This window comes from Ciona robusta, chromosome 7 (assembly GCF_009617815.1).
Source record: "Ciona robusta chromosome 7, ASM961781v2".
Taxonomy (NCBI): domain Eukaryota; kingdom Metazoa; phylum Chordata; class Ascidiacea; order Phlebobranchia; family Cionidae; genus Ciona; species Ciona robusta.
The window spans coordinates 5,336,132-5,352,591 of NC_143241.1; the positions used below are offsets into that span (position 1 = coordinate 5,336,132).

General features: G+C 36.7%; 3 protein-coding genes across 3 annotated transcripts in view; 1 reads left to right on the top strand and 2 right to left on the bottom strand.

The window, feature by feature from the left end:
* Positions 1–79: 79 nt before the first annotated feature.
* LOC149734104 (uncharacterized) lies at positions 80–11,671 on the bottom strand. The gene is made up of 24 exons (XM_089881515.1): positions 11,393–11,671; positions 10,996–11,160; positions 10,528–10,614; positions 10,022–10,243; positions 9,561–9,668; positions 9,205–9,338; positions 9,010–9,117; positions 8,080–8,851; positions 7,838–8,014; positions 7,274–7,381; positions 6,900–7,021; positions 6,348–6,429; positions 5,699–5,920; positions 5,199–5,456; positions 4,853–4,945; positions 4,354–4,453; positions 3,830–3,904; positions 3,482–3,558; positions 3,034–3,131; positions 2,710–2,797; positions 2,094–2,236; positions 854–955; positions 622–688; positions 80–363 (listed from the first exon to the last, which is right to left on the bottom strand). Exons 1-24 carry the CDS (start codon positions 11,454–11,456, stop codon positions 332–334), a joined length of 3,504 nt encoding a protein of 1,167 aa, XP_089737641.1. The 5' UTR covers positions 11,457–11,671; the 3' UTR covers positions 80–331.
* The window catches only part of LOC149734105 (embryonic protein UVS.2-like), a 25,449-nt gene continuing 12,474 nt past the window's right edge, over positions 3,486–16,460 (top strand). Inside the window, exon 1 of the mRNA XM_089881587.1 lies at positions 3,486–3,589. The gene's annotated coding sequence lies outside the window, so the exon portion shown is untranslated. The remainder of the gene's footprint in view (positions 3,590–16,460) is intronic.
* Positions 15,421–16,460, bottom strand: part of LOC149734106 (apolipoprotein(a)-like) — a 10,227-nt gene continuing 9,187 nt past the window's right edge. Inside the window, exon 18 of the mRNA XM_089881610.1 lies at positions 15,421–16,411. Within this exon, the coding sequence (XP_089737736.1) occupies positions 16,234–16,411 (178 nt within the window). The 3' untranslated portion in view covers positions 15,421–16,233. The remainder of the gene's footprint in view (positions 16,412–16,460) is intronic.

Below are 16,460 nucleotides of genomic sequence, written 5' to 3' on the forward strand. Positions count from 1 at the left end.
TACCCCAACCTACTATAACATAAAATAGACATTATTATCGGTCACTTCTTTAACTGTATCCTACATGTGGAAATCCAAGTTGGCAGAGTTTGTTAGTTGTATTTAAATACGCAAGAAGCAGAAGTCGTAAAGAAATAAAAGCAATCAAAAGTATATGATGACATTTCAAAGCAGATAAAATAGCAGTGATAAAAACTTTATCATATCAGTTTGGAACGGCGAACACAGTCACTAAATAAGCAAGACTTTTAAAACCGAGTCTTTAAACAGCCTTATATGCTTGGTCTGTAGGAATTGCACGACCAAAACCCGACCTTTTGGCACTGTGTGATCACTTTTTGCCCAGTCTGGAACCGACCACGCCTGAAGAAAAAAGTTTAATTAAGACGAGTAAACATACATTTTAATGATGCCTAATGATATAGTACTGTGGGGTAAGATGAGACACTTTTAGCACATGATGTCCAAAAATCCTAATCGTGTTTTCCACATTTAACAACGGTTTATGAAAGTCGTATACGGTTTTTATGTGCCAACTGTATCCATCTTACACACAGTACTATATCATGTATTGTGATTTGTAATTTGCCTACTTTAACAATAATAAATGCGATCACTTACTGCAACATCCATTCGTTGTTTTTCGAATCCATTCTCTGTATTCTGCGACGTCAACGAAAACCATAGGCTGAAAACAAAAACAAATGATGTCAAATTCTGTATCTTTAACTATATGACATTTTACCTTATACGAGAACTGAGACGTATATAATGATATAAATATGGCATATAGGGTTGGAGAAAGGTAGCGCGATATATATATTGGCATAATTAAATAAGGGAAAGGTCTTACCCGTGAACCGCTACAGTCGTCAGAACCAGCAAAGTTCACGCCAACGAGGGTAAATTTGCTAGTAGTGGAGTCGAATGTTAAAGCTGGACTTCCTCCGTCGCCCTGTACATGAATAGAATGGTTAATTTAATCAATGAACAAATAAAAACCTATTCAGTCTTTACAACTCGGGTGTATATAGACAAAGAAAATCGTTATTGCTGGGGTGTATATAATGACAGAGACAGTCGTTATAACTCGGGTATAGCTCAGTTGTTCTGTTTGATACACCTTGTACCCTCTTATCGAGTTACCACATGTTCAACTTTGTACATATTCACTTTTTTAAAATTTTTCATTTTTTTAAAGCATTTTTGACAATTTTGGCTAGCCTAAACGCGCATACGCTAGTAATGGTTCCAGCGGCGAGCGTCGAACCCGTAATCTCCGTGAGCTATAGGTGCGCTAACCACTGTAACACTGCCCCGAACCAATTAATTATAATTTAAAGTTAATAATTAACCAACGGATGTAGTTTTAATTGATATTCACTTAACAGTTATTCTGTTTCCTAACAGGCGCCTTACACCTTCTAACTTAACAGATAGTTAATTCTTCGAATCCATTGCAATTAAGGTGTAACAATGTCCCGCGTTATACATTAAGGAGTAGTAATTGTACATTTATACGGGGAAATAAGTTGTCAATGTACAATTACTTTGTTATAGAACCTCTAACAACTAGAAATAAGACTTAATAGCTTTGTTTTGGAAAGTCCCTCAAAGTTCGCAGGTGTGGCTTTTAAATTGACTTTTGTTGGTTTTGGAATAAATATAGTAAGTTGGAATAAATGGTCCTTGTTTTCATTGTCGTATCATTTGGTAGTGAACAAAGAACATTTACGTGATTGTATTTAACCATTTGGTATAACCGAATCCTTAGGACTTTAGAAAAACACGATTAGAAAATATGGGATTTTAAATATAGTGTTCATCTTACCCTACGGAACAACATTTTATGATTTCTCGTAAATGTCCTTATTTAGGTGTTAGGAAATTAAGTAAGCTTGCGGCAAATAACACGATGTTTGCCCTTATATTTATACACTTGTATAACAGTATACGTTTTTTTTCTATATTTCCTATAAACAGAACCACTATTGTCATATTTAGGCTGTATAAGGCTGTATATAGCCATATACGTAATAAAACAGTTAACATTACCCCTGCAGTTAACATTATCCCGCCGTATTCACACTTACGTCACATGTATCTTGACCAGCGGTAACTGGATTGGCGCAGAAAACTCCGGATACTGGTAAACTGGTTCTGTATATCGCTTCACATGCCGACTTTGAAATAACCGAGAGCTTGATTTCTTGTAATGGCGCTTGCTGGATGGTAGCTGATAGGAGAAAACTTAATTTAGACGAGTTTTTTTTTTATAAATCTTTGAGGTATACAAATGTAATTTAGTTATACCATTGTGTCGTGGCGACGAGCCAACGACAGTTGTTATAAAATTTGTTTTCTGTTTTTTATTCATGTATAGTGCCCACTTGTAAGTTATGTAACTTTCTGGATAATTATTCCATTTCCTCGTCTCATTTGGTAGTAAACACAGAACATTCAAAGAATTATAAAACCGTATCCTCGCGACTCCCATAGACTGTTGTTAATTGTTTAAAACACGATCAGGATATTTTAATATTATGTGCTAAAGGTGTTCCATGTTCCCCCACCCTATTGTATCACTTTTTCGATGTATGGATAATAATTTAGACAACCCATAAGGAACCACTGGGTTTAAACAAAGACACTTACGCCAGCGACGGCGACAGAGTCGAATTTACGCCAAAAAATAGAATTAAAACTTACCTGATGCCCGTCCATAGCCTGCAACGTAGACGTTTGTGTTTTCTGAAACTGATGACGAAGCAAAAGGTGGAACACATACTGGTTTCACCTGGTAAATAAATCATTAAACATATTTATCCTGGCGTGGCGGGCAACAGCAGTAGTTATAGCACAGGTGTTCTGTTGCACACACCTCGTGGACGCTTACGATTTGCCACTATAACTTTAGGAATGATTTTTTAGATAAATCTTTACAGTCAATGGGTTAGGGGTTAAAAACGGTGCAGATTTCCTCAAAAGCGATTACGTTATGTTATACAACTCATTATATTTAAGGCAACTTACTGTTGCACCAAAGGTCAATGTAGGTACTTGAAGTAATGCAAGGTCGTGATAGTTTTGAGTGACAGTGTACAGTGGGTGGGATACGATTCTGCTCACAGCTGTAAATGCATTAAATCAATGTTAAAAAGGGACTACATTTATATGCACTGTTGCTGTTAGGTATGTTATACTTTTAAAATGCAAGATACTGTAGTAGGTTGGAGGGAACATGGAACACCTTTTCATTCTATTTTATCGCCCCACTTAGCAAACAAAGAACATTCAAAGTAATTATAAAACTAATCCTCACTACTTTCACAGACCTTTGTTAATTGTTTAAAACACGGTCAAGATATTTGAATGTTATGAGTTAAAGGTGTCCCATCTTCCCCTATCCTACTATATATATATATATATATATATATAATAGAAAAGCGCGTGTGAAAACAAGAAACGCGTTAAAACTTACTCAGTCTTCGGCCAGTGGTCAATGGGTTCACAGGATCTATAGTTGAGGTGATTACTTCGATTGAGTTTACAGAAGTACTGCAAAAGTTTTTACAAATTATTCAGAAAGGTATATTGTGGTAATATCTATTAATGAATAAATGACTCTATTTTGTTTCTTCAGTCGCGGTAACGAAAAAGTATGCAAAAAGAAAAATACTTAAGTAACGGTAGAGCAATCGGAATACAAATTTCATTGAATAAAATACTTGACCGTTACACCCTACAAACAATGTAATGCAATATATATTCTTTAAATAAATGCCATTAGATATAATCGGGAGAAAAGTTTGCGAAATGATATACTTACTCGACTGCATATCCTAAAGTAAGGGATACGTCTCTTATTCTACCAAGGCAAGATGCTGATGTAAGAATCCATTGCCTATTGAGGTACAGAAATTTAGATATAATACAATGCAGGGTAAGATGGATACAGTTAGCAAATAATATCCCATATTTCTCCATAGTTTTTTTATCAGTAAAAAAGCTCTTTGGAAGTTTTAGAGAAAGTTTTATTTAAAAAGGATATTGTATATAAATCTGTAAATATTTTTTGTTTTCTACTCAATGGTACGTTAAAGAGAATGTAAATTATCTTACTCCAACCTATGGTAATGCAAATTTTTGCATTTTAGTTCACAAAAATGATCATAAGTTCACTTATAGTTGGAAAACCCCTTACAGTTAGTTTTTTTAAAAGAGAAAAGAATTATCTACCAATACGAACGTTTAAAAAGGCATAATAGCTTTTCAAAGTTTTAATAAACTTGGTTTAAAAATTGTGGTGTATTTATTAGAGTATAATGCTTGTTGCGAAACTTAAATACTTACGAGCAAATGATGGTTCCACTGCATCTAACTACGTTTGAACCTGCGGCTCTTACAATAACCTGCCATGGTCTGTTGGTGTTGCTAATAGCAGGAGTACCACCTGTCAATCAAATCGAGACCGTTACGAAAAGTTTTGTTTGCAATTTGTGACAAATTTAACATAACATTGTTCTTGATCAAGAAAAATATAGTCAGTTTTTAAGGTGTTTTGAACAAAACGTTTTTCTAACATACTTTGATGCCATGTTCCAATTTTCACAACATATTAACTTCTTACATAACTGGAGATGTTGTAGTTTTTTAAACCGAAACTTTTGAACTGAAAAATGTAACCTACATACAAAGCTGACATGCGTTTATGTAAAATATTTACCACGTTTTAGCGTTTTATCTGATAAAAAACAATCTGGTATGTAAAATATACTACATTTTTATACCAGATAAGCCCCCAAAAGATTATTTACATTATGCGTGGTAGCAAAAGTGGTAAATTACTTACTAATAACTCGTGCAAGAACTCCCACGTCTGATGCGCCGCATGTTGTGAGTGAACTGTAGCAATCAAGGTTACTGTCAGTAATGCTGGGGTAGGCTGTAATAAAGAAACAAGATGTTTAGGTCGCTTATAACTCGTAACACGCACGTCTTTAGATTTCCTAATTGTCAGTCATACAAAAAATAAACAAAAAAAAATCAACAAATTTTTTTTAAATGATCACCTACAAAGTTATATACATGGTAACTCGGAAGCGGAAACGAGATGTATAAAACGGAACACCTGTGTTATAATGACTGTCGTTGCCCCGCCATACGAGGGTAAATATATAAGTTACATTTATTCGTACCTTTTTGGTAACAATTATTGGAGTTCACACTGAAGAAAACATTGCTTGAATCCCAACAGCAGCCTCTAGACTCGCAGTTGCCTTTCAGGATAAGGTTGTTCACACCACCCGATGCACCACCAAGACCAGGCAATCCTCCAAGACCTCCGAGGCCACCAAGACCACCTAGGCCAGTGTTGCCAGTCAAGCCGCCAAGGCCTCCCAAGGCACCAAGATTCCCTAAGCCACCAAGACCTCCCAAGCCTAGAAGATTCGTGCCTGAAAATAGGTTAAGTTAATTAATACAGCTATGGTTCTACAGTTTAAAACAACGTAAATACAGTGTAATTTCACAGTTTTAAAGAAGGTTAATACAGCTATGGTTCTACATTTTGTAACAGGGATAAGACAGCAGTGTTTTAACTGTTTAAAACATGGTTAGGCTAATACAGGTATAATTCTACATCTTAAAAACAACCTTAATACAGCTAAAGTTCTATAGCTTAAAACAGGACTCTTACTTGATAGTTGTCGAGTCACAGCTGCTCTGGATCCAAGTCCATTGCTGGCGACATTTGTTTGGCCAGCGTTACTACCAGTGTTACCAGTAGAAGTACCAGTGTTGGTCGATGTACCTCCTGCTGCATTTCGTCCTTGTATACCAGGAAGAAACGTGTTCAAAAGTTGGAATTGTGAAAATCCTGGGCATGCTTGTCGGTTGGCTGTATCCACACTGCAGGTTCCTGTGAAACGGTTTAACATTAAACCAAGTCAAGTTTTTGGGTGTTGTGGTAGTGGTCTAAACTTCACGACCCAATCTGTAGGATCTGACCCACATAGAACGAAATGTGCATATACCATGTTGAGGTAATGGACCAACTTTGAGCTAAATCTCTAGTCCCATATAGACGACATAGAGTGTAACGCAGCAGGACTTCACATACGTATCGCAGCAAAAAAAAACAACATATATAGGGTGGGAGAAGCACATTATATCCAAGTATCCTGATCGTGTTTTAAACAATTAACAACAACCTATGAGAGATTGAGGATATGGTTTTATAATTCTTTGAATGTTCTTTGTTTACTATTAAATGTGACGAGAAGTAGAATGAAAAGGTTTCCCATCTTCCCCCACCTCACTATATTATACAAGATTAAACGACTTACTTTGTGGGATTTGGTTAACTTGTGAGCTTGTTTTGATCAGTGGACATCTAAAACACATCCCCCCAGATGCAAACACGCACCCCTGTGGAAAGTTACACATCATATGACATAAAGTTCATTTATGTCTCCGAATACAATAGCGAAAGTCAAATTAATTAAAACAAACTACAGGAAGGAGTTAGCAGCAAAGCGACAGTCGTTTTAACTAACTTTAATTGGTAAAAAATACTGAAGTAAAAGTGTCAGATAAAACCTGGCTGCTAAACCTACACGCTTAAGTTGCCAGATTTTTACTTTATATATAGTGGGGTGGGGGTATATGGAACACTTTTTTATTCTATTTTCTCGTCGCATTTGGTAGTAACCAAAGAACATTTAAAGAACTATGTAACGTGTCTTCACGACTCCCATATAACATTGTAAGTTGTTTAAAACACGATCACGATATTTAAATATCATGTGCTAAGGGTGTCCTATCTTCCCCCACCCTACTCCAAATAAAATATTATAATATCCTATAATACGCGTGTATCGACAAGCATTGAGACTTACGATGTTGTAGCACTCCTGCGCCGTTCGTATGTTAACGTGGATTCCTGTTTTGCAATTGTACTGCGCGTTGAATTCATTTCTTCGGTTCAAACAGTCGGTAAGAATGTTGGACGGAATGAGCGCTGAAAATAAATCTCGTGTAAAAATTGATCGCAAAATAAGAAATGTAACATAAAACTTAAAGTCATATTAATGACAGTAAAAACCCGTGGAAAAGATACATATATAATAAATCGTGAAGCGACCAAGACGTGTGTGAAACACAACACCCGTGTTATAACGACTGCCATCACGAGAACAAATAAGTTACAGTAACTTATTCGTTTAAATGTAAAACACAAAATTATAAATAGCATCCTAAAAGATTTTATTACCTGGGTCTAAGGATCCTGACGACTCCCCTTGTGACGACTGAGTGTTGGTTGATGTTGTAATTCCCAGGATTGGGTTAAGAATGTTTTGTATTGAACTGAGACCCCCACCTTAAAGTTAAATATAAATACGTATTAAAACATAACAACGTGAACAGTTTTTATTTATTTATTCAAGTAAGAGTATAGTTCAATAAGAGTAATTCTTTCTTTTTAGATGAAGTTTCTTGTAGTACACTGAACTTTGTTTTTGTGTTTGTTTTCTATAGCACTTCAGACTGACTGTTATTTAAATACAAAAATTGTCCAATTTTATAGGCACTTGATCAGGGCCAGATTAACGGAATTTAGCAAAGTTACGTGAATGTTTTCTAAACGGGTTGTTTGGTTGGTCTTTCGAAGACCCATATTTGTGAAACTAATAATTATTAGACGGGTAATAAATGATTCAGATCCTATTGTGAAACTCCGCTTTAAGACAGCAAAGCTTTAATAAAAGGCCACAAGTGGATAGCATACAAATAATCAGAACACATACGTGCTTAATAAAACAACAAATAATCAAACCTGACAAGAGAAGAAGTGGGTTGCTGAAAATAGACTGAAGACAGCCATTTTGAAGTAGCATCTGTGTTCGTATGACAGTGTTAACAGTAGAACTGGATGTCGTGCCCGTGTTTCCGAGGAGTAGTTGGCAAACCACTGGGTTTGAAGTTGGAGCAGCGGGCGTAGCACCAACAAAATCTATACAGTGTGGAATGTTAGGTTTTAGTCTTTCGTTATAGATTGTGTGGTGTTTTTCTACTTACTTGGCACTTGTGGTCCAACGATTGTGGGTGCGGTTGGCCTGGTTGTTTGAGGCCTGAGCGACTGGCTTAACAACATGCTGAGGAGTGCGTTGTTGTTATTACCGCCAGTGTTACCGAGAAGTCCACCCAATGCATTGTTGGTGCCAGTGTTTCCGAGTAAACTTGACAAAGCGTTATTGCTTCCAGTGTTTCCGAGTAAACTTGACAAAGCGTTATTGCTTCCAGTGTTTCCAAGTAAACTTGACAAAGCGTTATTGCTTCCAGTGTTTCCAAGTAAACTGGACAAAGCGTTATTGCTTCCAGTGTTTCCGAGTAAACTTGACAAAGCGTTATTGCTTCCAGTGTTTCCGAGTAAACTTGACAAAGCGTTATTGCTTCCAGTGTTTCCGAGTAAACTGGACAAAGCGTTATTGCTTCCAGTGTTTCCAAGTAAACTTGACAAAGCGTTATTGCTTCCAGTGTTTCCAAGTAAACTTGACAAAGCGTTATTGTTTCCAGTGTTCCCGAGCAAACTTGACAAAGCATTAGTGTTTCCAGTGTTTCCGAGTAAACTTGACAAAGCATTGTTGTTTCCAGTGTTTCCGAGCAAACTTGACAAAGCGTTATTGGTTCCAGTGTTCCCAAGAAGTCCGCTTAAAGCGTTGTTATTATTATTATTACTCAGCAGAGATGTCAGTAGAGCATTGTTTGCGCCCAATCCAGGATTTGTTGCAGCTGGCAGTCTTGGTCTTTGTGTAGCTGCTACTTGTCCCGTAATAGAGGCTACCTGGGCCTGAAAATACAGAGCGTTATTGGAAATATTGTGCGTAGCCTATAAGTGCTTTTTGTTGTGTATGGTGTAAGTCTGTACTGCACTATTGAGATTGTATTTGCAAATGTGAAGCCTGCAGTATATTATGTTACATAAGATGATGTTTTTTTATCACTTACATCGATTTCTCGTTTTAACACAGCTTGTGCAATTACTTGTGAAACTTGCCCCGTTATATTACCACAACGATCAAGTGCTCTTTGTACCGAAGGCACATACGCGGCGGCCTGAAAATAAAATAAAATCAGTACTTTGTTCTGAAATCAGTATTAAGTCATTAGCTTCATTAAACAAATACTTGAAAAATAACTTACAGTCTGTGCTAAAGTCGCTTGGCTTCCTGTCAGAGAACATATTGCAACTGCTGTATCAACACCCCGTAAGTCCACTGCTGGGGCACGAGTCGGTGGTCGGGCAGCTGCGATGTTAGTCCCCAGTGCACCAGTTCCTATAAGTATGGTTCACAATTTAGACAACACACAAATGATCGCTAGGTTGCAACAATTGCTGTTAAGTGTCTTGTTCAAGGACACATAAACCCTCACAATGATAAAAAGCGCCGAGCCAGCTTGGGTTCGAAAACTATGTGCTCAAAGCAGGCGCGTCCACCACTGCCGCACAACGCCTATACTGATACTGTTATACAAGAAAAAATCATGAAAATCCTCACCTGGTCTGACTTGTTCTGGTACGCCTGGTACATTGTTCGTGCTTATTCCAAGAGTTTGTAATAAGTTGCTCAAGTTATTACTGGTCGCCGCAGGCCGCGCTGTGGTTGCTGTAAGAAAAGTTCCATTTAATTAAACGCTTGTTTTGGGGAATAGTTTTCATAATGTTGGTTAAGCTATGACGTGCACAGTTTCACGCTACGAGAATTTTAGCTTAAATTTGCGCGTATGAAAGGTTTGGAAACACGTTTGAGACAAAAACGTTTTTAATAAGTTACTATAAACGCAGTAATAGTTACATGCCTCGTATGTAAACTTATACAACATGTGCAGTAGACACACGGCGCATATACCCACCTACCCCAAGATGCGCAGTAGTCGCACGGCGCATATACCCACATAGCCAAAATGTGCAGTAGTTACACGACACACATATACTTCCTAATACAACATGCGCACTTACCCCCTGCAGGAGGCCTTGTAGCGGCGGTAAGGGGTCGGACGGTAAGCGGGAGAACGGGATTCGTTCTGGGGGTTACTGGTGCTGGTCCCCCAACACTAATTCCTAGATGTGAGAAAATGTTATTCGGGCTCGGTGGAGTCGTTCTTGAGACTGGCGGAAGAATCGTTCCTTGAATATTGTTTGTATTGCCAAGCAGATCAGCAGTTACTATGCCGTTCACGACTGCGGAAAGAAAAGCGTTAAAATATTGGCATGATATAAATATAGATGCACAAAACACAAATTTTGTGGTCAGTTTTAATACAAACATTACATATTTTGATATGATTGAATAAATGTAACTTATTTATCCTCGCGTGAAGGCGCAATGACAGTCGTTGTAACACGGATGTTCCGTTTCATCGTGCCTGCTTACAAGTCGCCTATACGATTGCCGTTGTAAACCGTATAGGTTTAATACAATATAACCAAATGTAAATGTATAGTAATCTTGTTGCAGTACTCACGGTTCGGTCTTGTTGTTGGGAAAACTGGTCGTACAACAGGTCTGGTTGTTGTTGTAGCTCTTGTTGTTGTTGTTACGGGTTGCTGACCTGTTGTTAATATGCGGATTTTAAACTGTGTATCCTACTGAATGAACCCCATTACCCAAAATACAGACTGCTACGCAACTAACACCGTTTATAGCTGGTCAAATCGCTTTGTTACGCTTCGGTTAAGGCTTAAATTTTCTGCGACTTGATTGGCGTCTTATAGATCTACGTTGCCACCAAAGACGGTTTTATTTGCCAAGAAATGAACTAGCTTCGAACCAATTTATGTTTTAAACATACGCTGACATTCTTTGAATGTTCTTTGTTTACTACCAAATGGGACAAGAAAATGGAATGAAAAGGTGTCCCATCCTACCCCACCCCACTATACATTATGCGCTAACTGTAACCATCTTATACCAAACGTTTATTTAAACTTACCATAAAAACACCAGCTTACGCCATCGTATCTATCATCGTAGCAACATCGTGTCCCGGTCAATGGATTCCTGCTTCTTTCGCATTGATCCCATGATATACCTGGTGTACCGCAGTCTCTTCTTTGTCGTACGGGTACCGCAGTACAGACACCCAAGTTTGTAAAATCTTTAAAAAAATTAAAAAAAATTAATTAATTTATTCAAAAAGTTTTTTTTTTTCACATATACTTTTGTGGCGAACGAGTACCGCAGTACAGACACCCAAATTTGTAAAATCATAAAAAAATAAAATAATTTAATAAAAAGATAAAAAGTCCTTTGTGTTTTAAATATTTCTGTAATGTTTACTTTTTAAATCAACTTAGGAAAATGTGCTATACTCATATATATATACTCACATGCGTCAACTTGTACAGTTCCCCATAACGCCAAGCAAAACAGCAGAAGCAACTTTGAATTCATGCTCAGTTTCTTATAATTACTTATTAAAAACTGGGCAAAAGCTAGCAACCTGAATTAAGAGCGTATATACTGGTTATTCGAATGCATTTGGTCGTTAAAATATCCCGTCAGTTACGGATATAAACAAGACAAGGTACTTTGCGTCGTGCTGCTGAATTAAAAGTAAATCGTTATAGAAAATGCGGCATTTATAAGGGGAAGCTGGTCTAAAGAATACGCGTTGCTCTGATAGTAACACCTGGATTTTACTTGTTACTCTAATTGCTGCCTTTCAAAAAAGCGCCCATAAATCGTTCTTGGAGCGAGTGAATGAAATCAAATTGCGCGCTGTAGCAGTACCTATCAACCTAATACTTCGTGCCTTTTTTCTTCCTTTTCGTAACGCGACAGGCGCTTCTAATTGCGACCGCAACACCGGTACGGTATATCGCCAAAGTTCGCCGCTTAGAAAGTATTATGACGCGGCGATGTTCAATCGAGAGAAACGAAGCCGTTGCCGAGAATAAAATCACTCTTTTCCCGCATCACACTAGTTTTGTTTACGGTCGCCGCGCGTTCTAACTTTGCGCAGGAACGAAGCTAAATATTTGTTTGGGTTCCTTTTCCGATATCACACTATCTAATCATGAGTAGTAGTCGCTGAATAAAAACATTTGTTAGCGGCTGTTTAGTGAACATGAGAACGTACAAGTTAAAGCGTCGTTTACTAAACTTATAACACTAACTGTATACATTGAAGCAGCTGTTTTGACAACTTTGACAATTTCAAAACAGTTCAATTTAAACTTGTTTAAGTTTGTCAGCGAAATAGAATACGTGAAACAAAAACTTTAATATTATTTGTGTGTTTTACACGAGTCACTTATTTATGTTGTGTTAAAAATGAAAATCGTATTAAGTTGTATACCCACAACAGCCACGCTTTTATAACTGACGCTTTCCCCACACCTTTTGTCTATATAGCATACTTTATTAACGATTGTCGTTTTGCTGTTGATTTCCTTCTCTTCGTTTTTAAACAATAGATACGAACAGGTTCTTACGCGAAGACATGACGATTATATTTATTTTTTTCAGATTGTAAATTGTAATTTTTAAGACGTAATTTTTATATATAAGTTATATCGGTGTTTCGAGTTTTTGTCATTTTTTCGAAAGTTTAGAAACGCGCAAGTTGACCTTAATGTAAGCCAACATATAATATATTAGGCTGCTGGGGTAAGATGGTACATGTTTAGTGGGATATAGGAAATATGGGATATTATGAGCTAACGATATCCATCTTACCCCATGTACAATTTAACAATATAAGAAAATTCACCATTCATATAAATACGTACATGAATAATTCCCTCTTTGAAATGAGATATATTTATACAAGCTTTGATGTTATTACGAAGTGTATCAGGTTAACATAAAATCGGGTTTCACACTCGGCAAAGTGGTCATTTCCCAAAGAAATTTACAACGACCGTAGCGACGTACCTTTGCACCGAGCAGCTATCTAATAATCGCTGTACAATAGAATCGTCCAATTTAATCCCATGGCCCGATTAGCGAAACAATTTATCGGGTTCTGTTTTACAAGCAGTAGCGGCCCTTCAGTGAAACGAATACTCAATATCGGCGATTAGTTCTGTGGTTTTAATTGCGGGTTGTCGAGTTTTAACCATTTTGTCACGCAGCAACGAGTATATTGACAGTTTAAATTACAAATGTGAATGATTCGTCCAATAAAAATTCGTACCAATAAAAAAATCTCGATTTTTTTAACTTTTTGGCATCAAATTTTGCAACGTTGCATCCTTTACGTTTTAAACAAGTTCTTGGTGAATATTGATAAGTTTATGCGAGTATAAATATTGAAATTGCGGTTAATTTAGCGTGGAATAATTGCCCGAAGCGTTAAACACAGGGCAGGGTTTCTAGGACCGGAGCTTCGGCTCTACAAACTAATTCATATAGCAAAGCAATTAGAAATATTGCAATCTGTTTTTAAAGTGTTTTGTAACCCCTTTAATTAAACCGTTTTGATTAAAAACATTATTGAGCCTCTAAACCGTCGTTCTGTGGTAGGTGATATATGGTTATAATGTTATAGCTATACACATTTATACCGAAACCGATTTTCCCTCAAATATCGGCATAGACAAATAAGGGTAAAAACTTGTGTAGTTATCAGTTCAAATCTCCAAAGCACCTAAATTTTCTCTATTTTCAACAGCGGTTTCCATTGCATTACATTGAGATTGATTTTCGAATGTAAAATTGTTTAACACGTTGCAAATTCCGATTAGAATAACTTATAGAAAAATTTCAAAATTGGTAAAAAATAACAACAAAATTAAAACACGATCGATTTAAGTAACATGCAATAGGTATTACACCTAAGTGTGCCTGTAATTAGTTCCCTAATTGTAGCTTTCAGGTGTAAACTTTCTTTTCCGGATCATACCCTGCACTTAATTGCAAAAGTCTTTAAAAGTTACCTGTTAAACTGGCGCGCAGCAATTAACTCAAGAGTAATCGTTGAGTGAACTTTTTAACCGCTGCGTTTCACGATTGGTACTCTTATCTAAGCATCAGGCGAGCGGCTGGCGTGTGTTATTTGTATGAAGCGCTTTGGCAGGTTTTGCTGGCAGTACCACACACCCATTCGCTTTAACCCTGAGGCAGAGCTGTAACGTTGTTCAATTAAAAATTGCTGCAACGCAACTTTACACAAAAAAATTAAACCAAAATCGCTAAAAAATATATTAAATAAAAAAAATATATAAAAAATATTAAAATGATGTCAGTATTAAATTGTAATTTCGTTTGAATTAAAATGATATAAAGCAGGGCAGAGAGAGACGGGACACCTTTAGCACGTAATATCCATATACCCTGTTCGTGTTTTAAACAACTAACAACGGTATATGGAAGTCGCGAGAATACGGTTTTATAATTCCTTGAATTTTCCTTGTTTACTACCAAATGGAACAAAAGTATAGAATGAAAAGATGTCCCGTCTTCCCCTACTATATATGGTACCAGTCAGAGCGTTTCCAAATAGAACTCATAGGCATTTAATTATCCCTTTAACAACAAGGCAATTTTGAGAGCATAACCCTCTTTTTTCCCTAAATCCTTCGTTTCGATCCGTGCCTGTTTCGTCACGACCATAAGCCTCAGGGCCGGGCGTCAGTTCGCATATGACGTCAATTTGTCGGTCGCTTTTCCGGTAGGATATTGTTTCTACATTAGCATTGATGTCCAGTCTATCGCATGGTGTATAGTTTGTCGGAAATTAGAAGATCCCAGTACAGTCAAAAATGCATAAAACTCAAGTGCCGCATTTTGAAATCGGATTAAACCGGATTGGGGTAGTTTAAACCGGTTTTGTCTATACAATGTTGCATTCAGATTAATCCAAAACATTTAGAGATTACAAGCGAATTTCCTTTTGATTTAAACACGCCAAGGGCCTGCTTCAAAAATAGAATAGCTCTTCCGTACCGTAACAACTTACGCAGAAATCTGACCTGGCCCGCGGCAATGTACTGAAACGGATATGTTTTCCACAGCTTAAGCCTCATTTAGTGAAACAGAAGCTTTCCTAACTTTTATACACCCCCTATGACCAAACTGACAGTTTACTGTATTAAAAATGACCTAACTATTTTTTCTGGTAATTTCTGTGCTATAATAATAATTGTAAAGGTTTATTATGTGTTTCTGCATATGTCATTATCCTGATGTATGCTCATATATATATAGTAGGGTAGAGGAAGACGCGGGATACCTTTAGCCCATAATATACAAATTTCCTGATCGTGTTTTAAACAGTTAACAACGCGGTCTATGGAAGTCGTGACGATGCGGCTTCATAATTTTTTGTTCTTTGTTTTCTACCAAATATTACGATAGAATAGAATAAAAAAGTGTCCCATCTTTACCCACCCTACTATTTTAATTAAATAAGCATATACATCATTTATTAATGTACACTTAACTGTTCGACGTATTATAAACTATAAAGCCTATATGTGTATATTGTTAGCGTGTGCAAATCAGTGTGAGGTTCATGTTACGGAAATTTATAAAAAAACTACGATCACTTAGAGAATATTCTACGCTTGGGGAACTGCTTAAGTGCAAATTGCTGAGAAAAACTTGGTCTAATTTTTGCACGAAGGATAACCAAACGCAGTTAAATTTTACTTATTACCTTTATTTTATTATTTTTACTTTATCAATGGAATTTACAACATACCATATATGGTAACAAGTTATAAATTTAGTAGTCTGGGGTAAGATGGTTACCTTTTGGCACAAAAATATCCAAATATTTCATATTATTATTTTTTTAGCAATTACCAATGCTCTTTTAGAGCCGCGAGGATACAGTTAAACAGAAAATGAACCATCTTTCCCAGGCACATATGTTCCATCGGTTCAAGTCGTGCATTTAAAACATTTCATATTTCAAATAACATGGTCCAACTAATAAAGGTATATAGAATGTTTGTACAATTTAATATCGTATATATATTAGGGTGGGGGAAGATGAGACACCTTTTCATTCTATTTTCTCGTCTCATTTGGTGGTAAACAAAACAAACATTAGAAGAATTATAAAACCGTATCCTCACAACTCCCACAGACCGTTGTTAATTATTTAAAACACGATCAGTATATTTGGATATTATGTGCTAAAGGTGTTCCGTTTTTCCCCCACCCTTCCATATATATTTTACTTAAACAACTGTGTGTAATTCAAACAGCACCTTTTGACTTATGCGTTCGGTTTTCCTGATAAAACCGAATAGTACTTAGTTTTACAAATAGGAACATTACAATAATCCACTCTTAAATGCGGGTCAGTGGTATAACACCATGGCCCCCTGAAAGAAAAATCTGGATTCCTGCAGTAGTTGTGTTGACCAATGCCGTTCCACTTCGTATGAATTATCCTGTAGATACAGTTTAGTTTAGGCTAACATAATATTTGATGAAGTGTAG

What these genes read in the sequence shown, in the direction of transcription:
- LOC149734104 (XM_089881515.1), bottom strand. Translation starts at nt 11,456, where the DNA reads ATGAATTCAAAGTTGCTTCTGCTGTTTTGCTTGGCGTTATGGGGAACT. An exon ending in AAGCGACTTTAGCACAGACT is followed by an intron (nt 9,118 to 9,204) that starts GTAAGTTATTTT and finishes TTTTATTTTCAG; the next exon opens with GCCGCCGCGTATGTGCCTTC. An exon ending in CGCAGGAGTGCTACAACATC is followed by an intron (nt 6,430 to 6,899) that starts GTAAGTCTCAAT and finishes AACTTTCCACAG; the next exon opens with GGGTGCGTGTTTGCATCTGG.